Consider the following 15694-nt stretch of genomic DNA (forward strand, 5'->3'; position numbering starts at 1 on the left):
TCATTCTGGCAGGGTGAACAGGTCAAACTTAAGTATCCTCAGTTTGGGTGTGAAAAGAATGACCATATAAGGAAATTGCCTGGAAGGAATTTGCCTGGGCTTGTTCCAGTTTGTTTCCTTTCTTTCTGTAGCCTCTCATTCCAGTCCTCTCTGAGCGCATATGAATGCACAAGCTTGTAAATGTTTTTTGTGCTTTCTGTAAATACATTTATTTTTATATAAATGCCTGGTGTGTGTTTTTCTGATCTCTCCAAACGCTTTCCAGCAATCTCTGACGCTATCTCATCCAGACTGTCACAGCCTCCAGGTACTCCAGGCACAGAGAACATCAACAGAATCTTCCCCACAGCCCAGGGAGGTGATGCATATTTGGGTATCATTAGCACACTGATAACACAGCTCAAACTGTTGGGCTTCCCCCCGTGGTTTGATATAAATATTCAAGACCATGGAAGGACCAACCTCTGAGGTAGTCTACAAGGTAAACCAGACCAAGAAACAGCTGCTAGGCATGCCTAAAACTTTATTATTAAGATTGGCTATTGTAACAGAATTTCAGAAGTCTGCATGTGCTTCTCCTCCTATCTTCATGTGAATTTAGGAGGTGTCTGATTGGAATGCTTTTGCCCCTCCCTCCTTGCAATCTGGGCTTCTGCAATGTTTATCTGCTTGTTGCCTCTATCTGTTCATCTCCCTGTCAAGATGGTCTTTACTCTTTACAAGTATTCCATAAATCAGGGGCCACTGGGCTGACCTTTCATTCCCCACCAAAGCAGACCATAACCATTCACTTAGGAAGTAGAACCACTGCAAGACAGTGCTGCCTCTTCCCAATCCCCATATATAGTCCAGTATATTACCACTGTCAATGCTATCAAGAGCCACAAGAGATCTAAACAGAACTGGAGAGGTGCATCATCTTTATCCAGGTCCCCAAAAGAGAAGGTTGGAGGCTGGCCAATAGTAATCTAGGATAAAAGGATCCAGAGATGGCCTCTTCAGAGAATGTATCACAATTTCCTGCTTGACTATTAGCAACTCCCCTCACACAGGGAGGCATTAACAATCTCATGGATTCAAGTAGTCATTTCTCCATTCACTCCTCACACAGCCAGGATGGGTAAGGGTCCAAACTATGTATATGTGGCAGAAGACAGCACCCTCTCCACTTCCTTGGAGTTCACCAAAGAGAATCCCAAGTAATATGGCAAGGCAGTGCCTTAGCCACCACAAAAATTATGACCAGTCAAGATTCTGGCACGTCTGAGCAACTTTGTCAGCAAAGTACTGTGCAAACTGATCTTAGCAGCCAACTAGGAGATGACTCCTCTAAAAGGAGTTATTTATCCTAAACAATGCTGCAGGATAAGGCTGCATCCTTACCACCATGGAGTAGGTTCTGTTGTGAGCACATAACCATGCTCAGATCTCTTTTTTGACTTTTTCTACTGGTACTCCAGGCATCATTTCTGGCACTTCATTTGCCAGAGGCCTTCAGTTAACCATGGTGCCAACTAGGATCCACCTCCAGAAAGGAGCTGCTCAAGAACAGTTGAGTCCAGTGCCCAGCTTGTCCCCTATTGACAGTGGTTTACCAGGCGCTGAACCAATTAATTGGAATTTTAAGATCTTATTGCAGTGAATAAAGTAAAATGACAACACAAGTGACTGAATACACAGTGGCATTTTATTAGTGTTTAACATGCAACAACCACTGGGATGAAATCTAAAATTTAAGATTACAGTTTTGATTTTTAAAAAGTGTTGAAGACTCCAAATGTAACAAAACTGATGGTTCATGCATTTTCACATTCTACATACATAGGTGCAACTTACAACATGACTTTCCATTTTATGGGGAAAAATGGTAGTGAACCAAAATAGTTAAACTTTTCTTTGTGCAAGATCTTTTCTGGGATTTAATATATGGCTATATATGTTTACGCATTTTATTATACTAACACATAAAAACTGGAACCATCCATGCTGAATGAACTGGATACATCATTCATAACAAATTGAACTCTATGTTTAGGAGATATAGTTGGTCTAACAATCCTTTAGCATGTAATAATATACTTAATTTAAATCAATCTGAAAATCATTTTTAAAAGTAAAAAAAAAGATAAAGTGCCATAGCAATTGCTTACTAAATAGTTTTAATAATAGTAACTAAATTTAGAAATATATTGGACATTCACAAAATAGGGAACGCAGGAAGGCAACTCATGGTTTGAATACCTGGGAGGAAAAATAGTTTAATGGAACTAGAACAGCCTTTTTTTTAATCTATCAAGGTCTTTCTTCAGTTGCTTTGCAAGCATGAGGAAATTAACATATTTAAAACTTACTTTCAAATACATGCATTTTCATTTCTAACACTCTACAAATACACAGCTTGTGCACAGACCTTTGGACAGATTACAATTTTTGAATGATACATTTGTTAATAATGTTCCAGTGCAGGAATAATTTTAAGACATACATTTAATTTCTTTTAAGAATCTGAGCAAAAGGTTTAGTGGAGGCAGAAGGGAATAAGTCATTAAAACACTTAACTGAGATTATTACTCCAATTGAAAAAGTCTTCAAAATACAGAGAGGGCAATGTTTTCATAGCTGGACCATTACAAATAGCCCTTGATTTACAGCCAACAACAATAGATTAGCCAACTATAGTCTATGGATAACTCTGTGTTCAATGAAAAGTGGTAATTAAGCTCAAATTAACGTTCATGCAAAGTATCACAAGAGTGTGTGAAATATGTGCTTTCCCAATATTATCCATCTGGTAATTGCAATAGATGTATTTTGATTTTGAACAATGCTTCAAAATCTATTTTGTATGAATATTCTTGGAAGCAGCATTCTATTTTAAATAAATTAATGAATTACATGCTTTGCAGAGAGTAATAGGCTCTGAAAACACATTATTACTGGCTGTGATTTCACCAACACCATATTTAAAGCAAAACTGCCTTATACACTGTTAAAGAGGCACAGACTCAACAATTATGCTTTCAAAGGCAGTCCCTGCTAATTTCTATTACATCTGGTACTCTGTGCTGGCTTCTGTAAAACATTTATAAAAGGACGCTCTGTACCTGATCTGGAGTTTCAGTTATTATGTACCTAAACTAAATGAAGTGACATTTAAGAAGTTGCTCACAAAGCAGCATATAAATTATATTAATAAATATATGAGCCATTTAATGCAGATTATAAACAGTTGCTATTGTTTATATACATTGCATTGTATATATTTTATGATGCCTTTCAATATACCTGCCTTTTTCTGATTTTTACAATTACCTACTGTAAATTTAAAATATCCTTTAATTCAGTTATGTACCAAATAGAAAATAAAAGGACTAGAGAATATATGCAAAAAAACAAACAAACCCTTCATAAAGCTTAACTTCATTTTAATTATGCTATGAATTAAACACTTTACACTCTAGCATGTTGATATTTCCCATTAAGATTAAAAGAGGTAATTTGAAAACTTAAAAAGTTTTTAAAAGTTAAATATTAAAAAGTTCATCATATTCTCTGGTTTACACTCAGCTGGTATATGAGGAAATTTGAGGAAAACTTGTAGAAAGGGCCTAATGAATTTAATATAATAGAATTTCAGATTAAACATCAATGGCCCAAGAATTTAAATAATGTAAGTGGAAATCATTAACTATGTTATGTACAACATCTGTAGGCTTTAAATCACCAATTGTTTTCTAAAATGTATTCTGTATAAACCATGAAAATAAACATCTATTTTAAATGCACAAGTTAATGTTAACAAATAAAGCACAGCTCAGAATTTCTCCTTTATTTAAATTACAAAGGAAAAATGTATGCAAACTACCTCCACCTAATAAGTTTTACTTGTGTATTCCACACCATATAGAAAAATAAACTGAAGCTCAATAATCCAAATGGGATCTCTGTTCATGGCACAATATGCTGCTTAATGTGCATGAGGATATTTAAGAATACAGGGATTCTTGCTCCTCCTTATAATACTGCTAACCTATTCAGTTTTAGTTACAAAAGGGTTTTGATTAATAATACATTATCAAAAACAAAATTTTCTGAATTAAGTTTATTGATCTGAAAAAGGGGAAATATTTTCCCATTCTTCTCCATAGAAATCCTTAATATGTTTGTGAATGAAAAATTTGTATTACACAATCAAGAAAAAATTGAACAAAAAACTCATTCCATTCTTCCCAACATTGCATCCATCTTATGTCTAAGCCTCTTCGCACTTCACACTAGCAACCATTCTGCCTGCAATTTTTATAAAATAAAGCAACAACTTTTTGATTACAGTATAGTAAACAGTATTTTTTTTATGGCAATATTTTCCATTAAAATTGCATTTCCCACTTAGAAATAGATGCACAACAATGTACATAAATATTATCTAGTCAGAGACATGCTCAATCAAATATATCCATCACTCTTTAATGAAGGACAATATTTGACTCCGACACAGAAAACAGTTGTGAAATCATTGCAATCTATTTTAAAAAATAATTTCCTATATTGGCGAATACAAGCAAGTAAATATCAATTTCCTGTCTCAAATATTGCAGAACCCAAATTATGCATGTGTTTATGTATATGTGTGTGTGTGTTTGTACATACACAACACACACACACACATCTCCCCCCCCCACACACACACACACATGTATAGGCTGGCTGACATACTAATTGTTTAGAATGTTACATCCCTGTCAGCTTTTCTCCCCATATTTCTTATAGTCTAAACAAATGAGGTAATATTCATTAGTTTCTTCTGCTTTATTTCTCTTTTTAAATTTACATGTGTGTGCTTAAACCAATGGTATGCTATACCTTTATGTATTAAGCTCTTTTCCATCCATACAGGTTATGGAATTTGCCATTTCAAAAACCTGTATTTCTACAACAGAAGAAATGTAATTGTTTCAAATAAGTTCTATGTTAAGGATCAATACTGCCCACTTCCTTATGCAAAGATGTATTATCCCTTCATGTATTAGTGATTCCTAAAATACAACATTATCACATTTTCCTTCATAGTTAAGAGCTGCAAAACACATTCTGATTATGTACATTCACTCTGACAGCATGCTGTAACTTCAAAGTGATTAATAGAAGTGCAAAATAAATATTCAAGTATGTATATTGGATGACTACTGTACAGTGATATCCAAGCTAGCTATAGTATTTTGAAAATAAAACAGACCTGGATGTACATGTTCAAGGTAAAGGAATGTTTTGCAGCAAAAGGAATTTACTTTTCACCTTATAAAACCTGGAGTTTATATACAGATTTCAAGAACTGACAATACCAACTGAAGTTTGGAGTCAAACACTCTCAGGATAAAGCATGAATATGAAATTTACAATATCAAAACAACTGCACTAAGCAATCCATCCTCTTAATTAATACCAAGGAGTGTTGGCATTGGCTTAGGTTTTTGAAAATTTGCCAGCTCGCCGAGAAGGTTCATATGGCACTCGTAGAATACTTGGAGTTTCTTCCATTACTCGTACTAAAAGATTGTCAATATAATCCTCAAGTTCACGAATGTGGGTATCTTTTTTCTTAAGTTGTTCTTTGTGTTTCATCAACTCCTGTAAGACCTCTTCATATGTAAGATTATGATACCCTGTTGCAGCATCAAAAGGATTTCCATCCTAGAATAAAGATTTTTTTTAAGATGACAGAACTAAAAGCATTGTCTTAACAGAAGTAATGTACCAAGAAGAGAAAGTGTGAATCAGAGCCCTGACATGGCAATTTCTCTCACTGTAGTACAGCATGCATTATATCAGCACATTTAAATAAAGAGGAGCCAAGAAATGCACTTATGGCAAACACCTTTGCATAAATACTGCAAATAGATTTTTATGCTGCCAAGACCTGTTTGTCTTAAAGCTCTAGCACATGAAATTTAAAAATATTATAGCAAACAGCTTATTTAACCCAGCTTTTCCTCCATACCTCTTCATGTAATTTCAACACTGTTCTAACTCAGTCATCATAGCATTTAATGGCAATGTACACAAACTTCATGAATTAATGTATAATCGCTATATCAGAACCCCCATTTCTAAAGAAATGCAGAGAGAGCATCAGATATAGTAACTGTGTCATATACATCATATGGATTGGCATGTAGTTCTTATTACTGATACCAGCATGAACAAATCAGGAAATCTATTTTAAGTGTTCCTCAGTAGAAGTGTAACGTGTATATGTAAAAGCAGGCAACAATTGCTTCACACGTTTTCTCAAATCAGCTACTGAACAATAAGATTTATAAGATTTTGTTATATTTCTACTTTTTCTATCAAAATTGCTATACAAAATGCTTCAGTTTAAGTTAAGTACTGATTTGTATTTACATAGCCATTGCAACTGGTCAATGGTATGGGAAAAAACTGTCCTGGTACAAGAAAAAAAAACAGAAAGAGCATCCTGTGGTTTCTGCTATCAGCTAAGGAGCCCAGAGCCACTCCCATGAATATTAAGGCACTGGAGTAATCAGGCTGACTACATGCACAAGCCAGAAAAAGAGCAGCTGTATCTTTCTATGTAGATAGAAAAACCCTTCGCTGCAAATACCTATAGACTTGGGCCTGCAGAAATAAGGGAAAAAGCCAAAGAAACAGGAATTAATTGTTGTTCAACAAAAAATAAGAGGAAGAAAAGATTAGGCTCTCCCAGCTGCTCACAAATCCTATGTGTAGCTTATCACTTTGTTCCGGCCTTGAAGAACTGATTTCCTCCATTCCCCTTGCCTGTATATCTTGCTTTAAGTTTGTAAACCTGATGACAGGGCCTCTCTCTTTCTTTCTCTCTTTTGTTCTGTTGATGTGAGCAGCTAGTTAATTGAAAATTAGGACACACAGACTAAAAGCAACTAATAAAAAAATAAGCCCAGGTTCTATGAGAATTTTGCAACCATCAGAATGATTCTGCTGATTAATTCTGGCAGAACTTCAATAAGAAAGTTGCAGTAAAATATAAATACTAAGGAATTTGCAGCACACCAATTTTCCCATCTCTCACTGTTGGTCTGCACCAAAAGCAGGAGCAGATTGTAATTGAGATCTAAGGGAAACAGGCCTCCATCTGGGACCCACAGTGCTGTGTTATTAAGTGAACATTTCTCTGGAATATTTCCCACTTTCCTGGCAGATGATGATGCAAGGGAACTAGTCTATATTTGAAAAGAACCCAAAATGATTAAAATGGATAATAGACGTGGTTCAAAAACATTTCTTGGTTGCTTCCCAACAGTGAGATAATTCTACATGCTTGCTTTTTAATGAATTCAGGCTCTATTTTAAGATTTGCTTGTATCTATCACTGTCTATATTTAAACAGCACATTAGGGCTAATTCACACATGCAGAAACCACACTATCATTCAATACCTGAAACTGAATGAATGAAACATGATTATATATTAAAATCTATGATAAAAATGCTCTTGCTTATTTATCTGGGTGACCACTTAATACAATCAAATCATCAACTAATGTTGCAGATCATAAAGTGATGAATATCAATGAATTATGCCTTTTGAAACTGTTCACACTAATACACAGATACAGATGTACAGGTATAGATATAGATATAAAATAGTATTTAAAAGTAAGTGAAATATTTAGATGTACACAATTACTTTCTAACATGCAAAACTGGATGAACATTTGCAAGATTCCAGACTTGTATCTGAAGCATTTAGACTGCTACATGGTGAATAAGAATATGACTGGAAAATCTCTGTGCAGTTTGTAAAACAGAAAACACCTCTGAGCCAAACCACCTCAATATCTGTTCTATATACCTTTATCATCTGACAACATGTTCTAATTCTGTGACCTGAAGGAAGAGCATGCAGATTCTCCCTTGCTCCATTTTGGATGCCTTATCTCTAGTATTTGATACACCAATCTTTGTCTATCATGGTAATGTAGGGAATGGAATTATCCAGTCATATCTAAAAATCAGTGTTTGAACTGCCTTTCTTTAGAACTGAATCTTTAAGAAAGAAGACAAAGACTTATGGTAATTCTAAAGTCTTGTTTGTCTAGTACATTTTCTAGTCCTACCAGAGTTAAGTATAATAGAATAATCAGAATACTTGGAAGATTAATTAGTCCATAGGACTAATTAATCTCTCAACATATATGTTCTTCTTCCAGATTGGCCAAAGTTCATTGCAATAACTAAATTTAAGGACAGTGTGAAATTATTAGAATTGCAATACAGCACTAAGTAGGAAATAGAATCTCTGAAATTTGTCTCATATAGCAGCTGGTATACATACATAATTTAAAGTTAATTTTAAAAAATAGAAGAGTAAAAGATGTGTAGTATAATAAGTTACTGAATATGCATGGATTACTTCATTTACTCTGTGTGTGTGTGTGTGTGTATATATACTGTGTATATGTGTGTGTATGTGTGTATATATATATACACACATATATCCATTCAAAATTAAGCTCCATTGTATCAATATAATTAAATCTGAATAAAGAATCAGTTTATTGGATTAACTAAACCATCACAATGAAAACAAATTAATATAATTTAAATAATAATTTATTTTTGCCATGAATGTGACATATTTAACTACTTATCATTCAGCCTTTAAATCAGATTTTCAACTCTCATAACAAATTGGAAGCTTTTTGTTTATATCTGAAGACTATCATAAAAAAACAAACAAAATCCCACATCAAATACACAATAATTCAGTTTCAATCCCTTTCATTTAAATTACTTCTACTCAAAGTTTGGCACCTATCATATCAGTAAAATGTGCAGGTGGAAAGTTGAAATAAAGCTAATTAAAATGGGTGAGTGAGCAAGGCAACATAAATGCTGCAAATTATGGAATCAGTCAACTGTTAATTTTTTTGAGCTCTTGATCATTAATTGAAAATAAAAGGAGTGCTTTATTTATGTTTGTATCTCTTCTGCTTTTATAATTTACCCCAACTAAAATAGTATCTATATCTTCTGCAACTTTATAAATACATGTGATTGGGAGATGTTTACACTATTATAGGCACAGGTTCTAATGTCTAAAAGTTCATCCATACTTCCCTCCCCCTCTGAATTACAAAAGTAATAATTCTGTGTTTGCATATTCATTCACAAGCACTTTAAAAAAAAATCTGTTCATATTTCAGATAACCAAAATTTGTCATATTTCTAACCTTATAGCAGTTGGCAGAAGATATACTATTTTAATTATATACTCCAGATGGTTGAATATATTAAATTTTGTTCATTTATGATCATTTAGATCAGAACATATGCATAGCTTAAAGTAAAACAACTATGTCTATGCAGCTGATGTAGTGTCTGAGATCAGTATGATTTTACTATCTTAAATGGAAACACATGTTTAATAAATGAGAACAAATTTACTAAAAATAAATATTCTGTTGCCATTCCCCAATAATACTGATATAAAATTCAATAAAGAAAAGGGGAAAAAACTTACGGTTTCAAACTAGCAAGCGTGTAGGGAAAGCCTTGATAATCTAGGATTATTTGGGTACAAACTGATTAACTACCACTGGAAAAAGATAAAATTTGAGCTTGGCATTCTTTGATCATTTGTTTATTCTAATGAGGAACTTTGCTTTGAGAATATAATCTAAACAACTTCCACATCTTTTGTTTTACTTCTTCATTCTCCTTTTGGTTTTTAATTAGGCTTTAAATTGCCCTTTCAACAGGCTAACTTTCATTCAGTCACAGGTGTTGGCACTAACAGAGCACAAAAAATATAAAAGTTATAAAATACTATTTCCCTGAGGAAAATATGATGTAATCCATTGAAAGAACATTATTTAAAGTGCTTCAAACTTTTTTTTTAAGCCTGTAATATTTGAATTCTTATGATAGTTATGTTTCACATTTCCTGTATGAAATGCATTCTAGACATTGTACTCCCCATAATTTGGACTCTTGGTCTAAAAAAACCCACACTATATAGCTTTTTACCTTTTATTTTTGCAAGTGCATCTAACTGCCCATTAATAGAACTATTACTAGAAATTACATAGTTCTGAATAAGAATATAGAGATACAGAAGTAAAAAGCTATGAAATATTGGGTAAATAATGAAATTTGCTATGCACACCTATTGAATATAAATGTGACAGCTCAATGAGTTCAACTGGGTTCTTCCCAAATAAATGGCTCACCAAATCTAATGAATTGATTCTAAAACAGCTTCAGCATAGTCTGGACAAATAGCATTCTCTTTAAACAAAGGACAATCAAATTTTTACTTATTATAGAACAGGCTATATTCTATGTTTGATCTGAAGAGGGATTTTTTTATGGTTGCTGAGTTGATACCACATTTATTCTTCTAACTCTTCAGATGAAATTAATATACTAACAGAAATAGATCTAGCACTTAAGAACTTTTTTATTTTTCAGGAGGATTTATGAAGGTTTATGAAGTTCAGGGGAGTTCATAGATGAAGTGGCTATTCATTCAGAATTCTTCTGATTGTGGGACTATACCATCTTTGACTCCAGATGGGATGTTTCCCCATAAAGAGCATATTCACAATTTGGGGCTCCTCCTAGACTTTTGGTTCCTGCTTGAAAAACAGGGGGAAGCCCTGGCCAGCTGTATCTAGAACATGGACACTAAAGATGGTCACTCATGCCTTGTCACTTCCCTTATTAGTACAGATTGCTTTACATGGGGCTGGTCTTAAAAGAGCACTCAAAAACTTCAACTGGTACAAAATGTAGCAGTCTATACCTTAAAAGACCATCTTGTTACTATCATGTAACAACGTTGCTGCAGGAGCCATATTGGGTACCAGTTTTTTTCTGAGTACAATTCAGGATGCTGATTATTTCCTATAAAATTCTATGTAGCTCAGAGCCTAGGTATCTGTATCACCACCTATTCCAGGTATATGTTGCCTTCCCAATACAAATGAACAGAGAATGCCTACTGAAAGTCCCCACCTACTGAGAAGTATGATTGGAGAGAGCCTGAAAGCAGTTATTCTCTGTGACACCTCCCACCTGTGGAACAGCATGCCCTACAAGGCAAGGGTTGCTCCATCTTGTGACCTTCTGAAGTGTTGAGTCCTGATTGGTAGCACTCATCAAAGGCAGATGTTCTAATGTGTACAGGTAGTTCTCGCTTAATGACCAATGAAGTTACAATGGGGCTGAACAAATGATAGTTATGGCTCGAAGTTACAGCTGTTACAGCACTTCTGTGGTCACTTCATCAAAATTCGGGCACTTGGCAGCCTGCCTTCATTTATGACCACAGGGTGCGCTTCAACTCCCCCCACCCACCTACCTCCCCATCTCTTTTAGCTGCCCTGCACTCCGCTGCCCCTGACGCACTGTGTCCCCACCACCCTGCACTCTGCTGTCTTCTTCCTTCTGATGAGGTACAAAGGGCTAGGTGTATCTTGTTGGCAGCAAGAGGAAGACGGCGAAGGCTGGCAGGAGCGGCAGGCTGCAGGGGGACCAAAAGGACAGAGGTGGGGGGAGACAGGCGGGTGGGATGAGTTGAAGTGGAGGCAAGCACAGCAGGGTAAGAGAAGTGTGAGATCCTTGCCTAACTATGGAGCAGTCCTGGCCTAATGACAGCAACCAGGACTACTGAAACTGTTGTCCCTAAGCAGTGTGGTCACATGATGTTTTGCCTAATGATTGCATCACTTAGAGACAGAAATTCCAGTCCAGTTAGGAACGTTAAGTGAGGATTACCTGTAATTATTAATTTTTTTCAGTAATCCTGAAATTACATTCTCTCTTTTTGTACTGGTTTGTCTCTGTTGCTCTTTGTGCACTACCTGGAGTCTTTTAAGATTGAAAGTGTGTATTTTTAATAAATAAATGTTTCCTGATTACCATCTTGTAATATTTATTAATCAGTCTAGAATTCACACTTGGATTAACTCTCCTAAACTACTTGAAAAGACCTGTAGGGCTTGGATTTAGGAAATAATAATTGAGTATATTGTCTTCGAATAAACAAAAAGTAAAAGGATGAAAAGGAATCAGGGAACTTAGGTTCAAAAGTGTTCATGCATTGTCATCTTCAATAATTCTATTATCTTCCAATATATTTCCTTCTTAAAATATATATTCCAATGAATTGTATGAATAAAAGTTCATTGCAGCATCTAATGTACCACCTGTATCTATCTGTATGAGACTGTTATTATGTATCTAGTTACACAATTAAAAAAATATATCCAAGGTGAAAAACAGCAGGTAATATATTTGAAGAGTATGAATCCATTCAGTATTAATAGACGCTGAGAGGGACTAATCTCTTCAGCTTAGAAAGCAAGAAACTAGGGGGAAATATACAGCAACATAAATAAGGTGATTTTTGTTTAACACAGAGCAAGGATGGGCAGCTGTGACCCTTGAACCTTTTTTTGAAGCTGCCAAAACATCATATACTACAACTGCTGAAAAGTGGCAAGGCAGTTTATTCCCATTTTAAGGCAGGAAGTTATTTTAAAAAGCCTAAAAACAGTCTTAAAAGAAGCTAAACTCTCCCCAAAACAAAGAGGAAAAGCGATAAACCCTGCCCCAGGCCAATTATATGTGGTTATTTCCGCTGTGCATCATTGTTCCATCCACTGTAGCCTTTGTCCCAAGAAAAACATACAGCTTCTAACCACTAAAAGATTGTCCATCCTAATATAAGAGAATAGCACTCTGTCTGTGCAAGTCAGTCATATGACCCACTTACACATTCAGTAAGTGTGAGAAGCGGCCTATATTTATATCAATACAAACTCATACTGTATATCCCTTCTACATTAGGAAGTTTAATCAATCATTATTCCCCTCATACTTAAGAACATTAAGAGAATATGTATGTATGCTTACAGAATCCCTTCTTGTGCATATTAGATGTAGGGTTACCCTGCATGATCCTGCTTTTCACACAAACTTTTAATATGTGGTTTAACCCATGAAACCACTTACCAAAGATTCATGAAGAATAGGTTATTTATAACTTTACACTACTAACCATATATTTTCTGAGGTAATAAATCACTGTATACCACATGTCAGAACAATCAACAAGAAAAGGCAACCTCTGTTTCTGAACTGCCCAGTTTCAACAAAGAGATAAATATGTTGGACTAGATGGGGTTCTGGGTTAATTCAAGAAAGAAAATCTGCACATTTATACTATTAAATTAGTATTAAAACAGGCAGCCCAAGACAACAAAGATTTTAAAAAGGAATATACTCTCTCAAATATCAAATGGAATGTCTATCAAGTAGTTACTTACCACTTTTTGAAATTCTTCCGAGTTTTCAGAATTCACATTAAGACTATGGAAGTAACAAAAATATATATTATATAATAAATATTTAATAGCATGTAATACCTCAAAATATTGGTTGCTCCTTTTTTCATACATTATCCTTCCCCCACCCCCGGATTTTTGAACATCAGACATACAGTAGAAGAAAAATCTTTTCCAAACAGCACCATCTTTTTAAAAGTTAACACATGTTAACATTTAACATATGTAGCCAACATTCAGAAACTTTGGATTTCTTCAAGAAAGAGCTCTGTGTAATAATAGAGATCAAAATCTTACAAGACATTACCAGACCATACGTGAGCTCAACAAAATGGCCATGCATGGTAAAGTTCTATTCATTCTTGCTACAAAACAAACAAGTCAAACCAAAACACAAACACACCCTTCTTGTCTATAAATATATAGTAAGAAGCAGGAAGCCATGCATGCATCACCTGCAAATACATCGTGGCAAATTATTCAGCTATAGCATTTTAAAATTTCTATTAATGTAAGCATATATGCCAACAGTGAATAAGTTAAGGGTTGGCTGACCCTATTCCAACTTTAATGACATCATTAAATGCACTGATTCCTATAGATACGTCTTTATTTGTCACAGATTATCCCTTAGAATAAATGCTAGGTGGAAATTGCTTGAAGCAGCTTATTTTTATACCAGGATTTCAATGAAAGGGAAGCAGTCCTAAAAAAAACAAGGTTGCCCTATTAGGCTTCATGCCCATGTAGCAAGAATATAGCTGTGTTGGGGATGAGGATATTAGTTTTCCTTCTAGAAGAATTTGTTAGGCTGTTGTCAGAGAGGAAAAGAAAGTCAGAAGAAAATTTTAAAAAATCTCTTCATAAGCCTAAAGTTATGAGTTTTGCAATTATCCTATAGGTCCTGATTCACAAATGTGTGATGCAGCTGGCTTTGCAGTTCAAAAGTCTATCCTTTGAAGAAATAACATTGCAATTTGGCCTGTTCTCCAAATGAAAAACGAAAAGTCATTTATCCCTAGCAGCCAGAGTTTATACAGAGTTAACATTTCTAATTTCTGTGAATTCCAATCATCATTAATTCTGAATTACAAGATATAATTTGTTAAAAGTTAGAAAAAGGATAACTTAAATCATTCTTCTTAACTCTATCAAAATAATTATAGGAAAATTCACAGGAATGACTCTAAATATAAAAGCCTTAAGATACGTTTTGGCACTTAAGAAACACCCCTTTGTATAATTACCACTATTTCAGAATTGCAATTAATTGTGCAATTGCAGTAACTGTGAGTGGTGTAAATGCTTTTTTGAAATTTCAAAAATAAAGATATCCTTGTAAAACATATTAATAATAACTTACACATGAAGCACAAATTACCTTGATTAAAGACAAAATTCTAATTTTTTAGTTTTTAAATGTGAAGCACTAGAGCTAAAAGTCCATTTAACAGATTACTGAACATCACTCAAGATTAAAGTGTCTTAATGTATCTATTTCAACTCTTCTCTTACAAAGATCTACATAATTCATATTTATGACATGTACAAAATTAGCTTTGTATTTTACAATTTGAAAACCAGATCTCTTGCCAGACTTATCATTTCTGCAAGAAGAGTATGAAAATAGTTTTAGTACTTGTGTAGTATTAAGGGCAGCTGAGCCAGAAATCACAAGTTGAAATTGATGCAAAACTTGCCTTCCTGCCTACCCTCAACAGGAGCTGGCTTCATTCTCTCTCCAGAGAGAACTCTTGCCTAAGTCCTTCTTTTGGCACCTGAGCTTCAGGCACTTAAGGGAAATGCTGCATCCATAGCTTTGCAGGTTCCTCTCAGTAGTCTGAAAACAGATGCAGGAGTGAAATTGACCAAGTAGTCAATTTTTCACTTATATTTAGCAGAGAAAAGGCTATGTCCAAAGAGCCTACTTTCTCTTTTCTTCTTAACTTCTGTATAAACTTAGGGTGATAGGATTATTTTTGCTGTAGGAGGTGCAACAACTCAGAGATATCTGCTCCTGGTTTACAGTATCTCAAGCTGGGAGAAGTGAAGACAGAAATTAACTTCCTTCTAAGTACTTCTGGGGCTTTGGTGAGTAAAAACAGTGCAGGTATACAGGAAGCAAACCAATGTGGACAATCTTTATATTTTAAGCAAAGCAGGCCACAACAGTAAATTAAATGTAAACTTAATTTAATAGGCTTTGAAACCAAACTATGCTTTTATTAGAAGAGATAATGATCATTACATAAAGAATAAATGCAGCAGTATGCTTTGCTTTTATTTGAGCATTCATTGCCTTACGTTTATACTTTAAGAATATGAATTAATTGCTCCAAAAA

At 34.6% G+C, this 15694-nt stretch overlaps 1 protein-coding gene across 2 annotated transcripts in view; it reads right to left on the bottom strand.

Annotated features, from left to right (window-relative positions):
- Positions 1–1670: 1670 nt before the first annotated feature.
- The window catches only part of RAB11FIP2 (RAB11 family interacting protein 2), a 36531-nt gene continuing 22507 nt past the window's right edge, over positions 1671–15694 (bottom strand). Inside the window, exons 5-7 of one of the 2 annotated variants that reach the window (XM_063307221.1) lie at positions 13335–13377; positions 10332–10334; positions 1671–5691 (exon numbers count right to left, since the gene is read on the bottom strand). In XM_063307221.1, coding sequence (XP_063163291.1) covers positions 5464–5691; positions 10332–10334; positions 13335–13377 — 274 coding nt within the window. In that variant the 3' untranslated portion in view covers positions 1671–5463. The remainder of the gene's footprint in view (positions 5692–10331; positions 10335–13334; positions 13378–15694) is intronic. The other variant, XM_063307219.1, reaches the window with a different exon arrangement.

This window comes from Candoia aspera, chromosome 6 (assembly GCF_035149785.1).
Source record: "Candoia aspera isolate rCanAsp1 chromosome 6, rCanAsp1.hap2, whole genome shotgun sequence".
Classification (NCBI taxonomy): Eukaryota; Metazoa; Chordata; class Lepidosauria; order Squamata; family Boidae; genus Candoia; species Candoia aspera.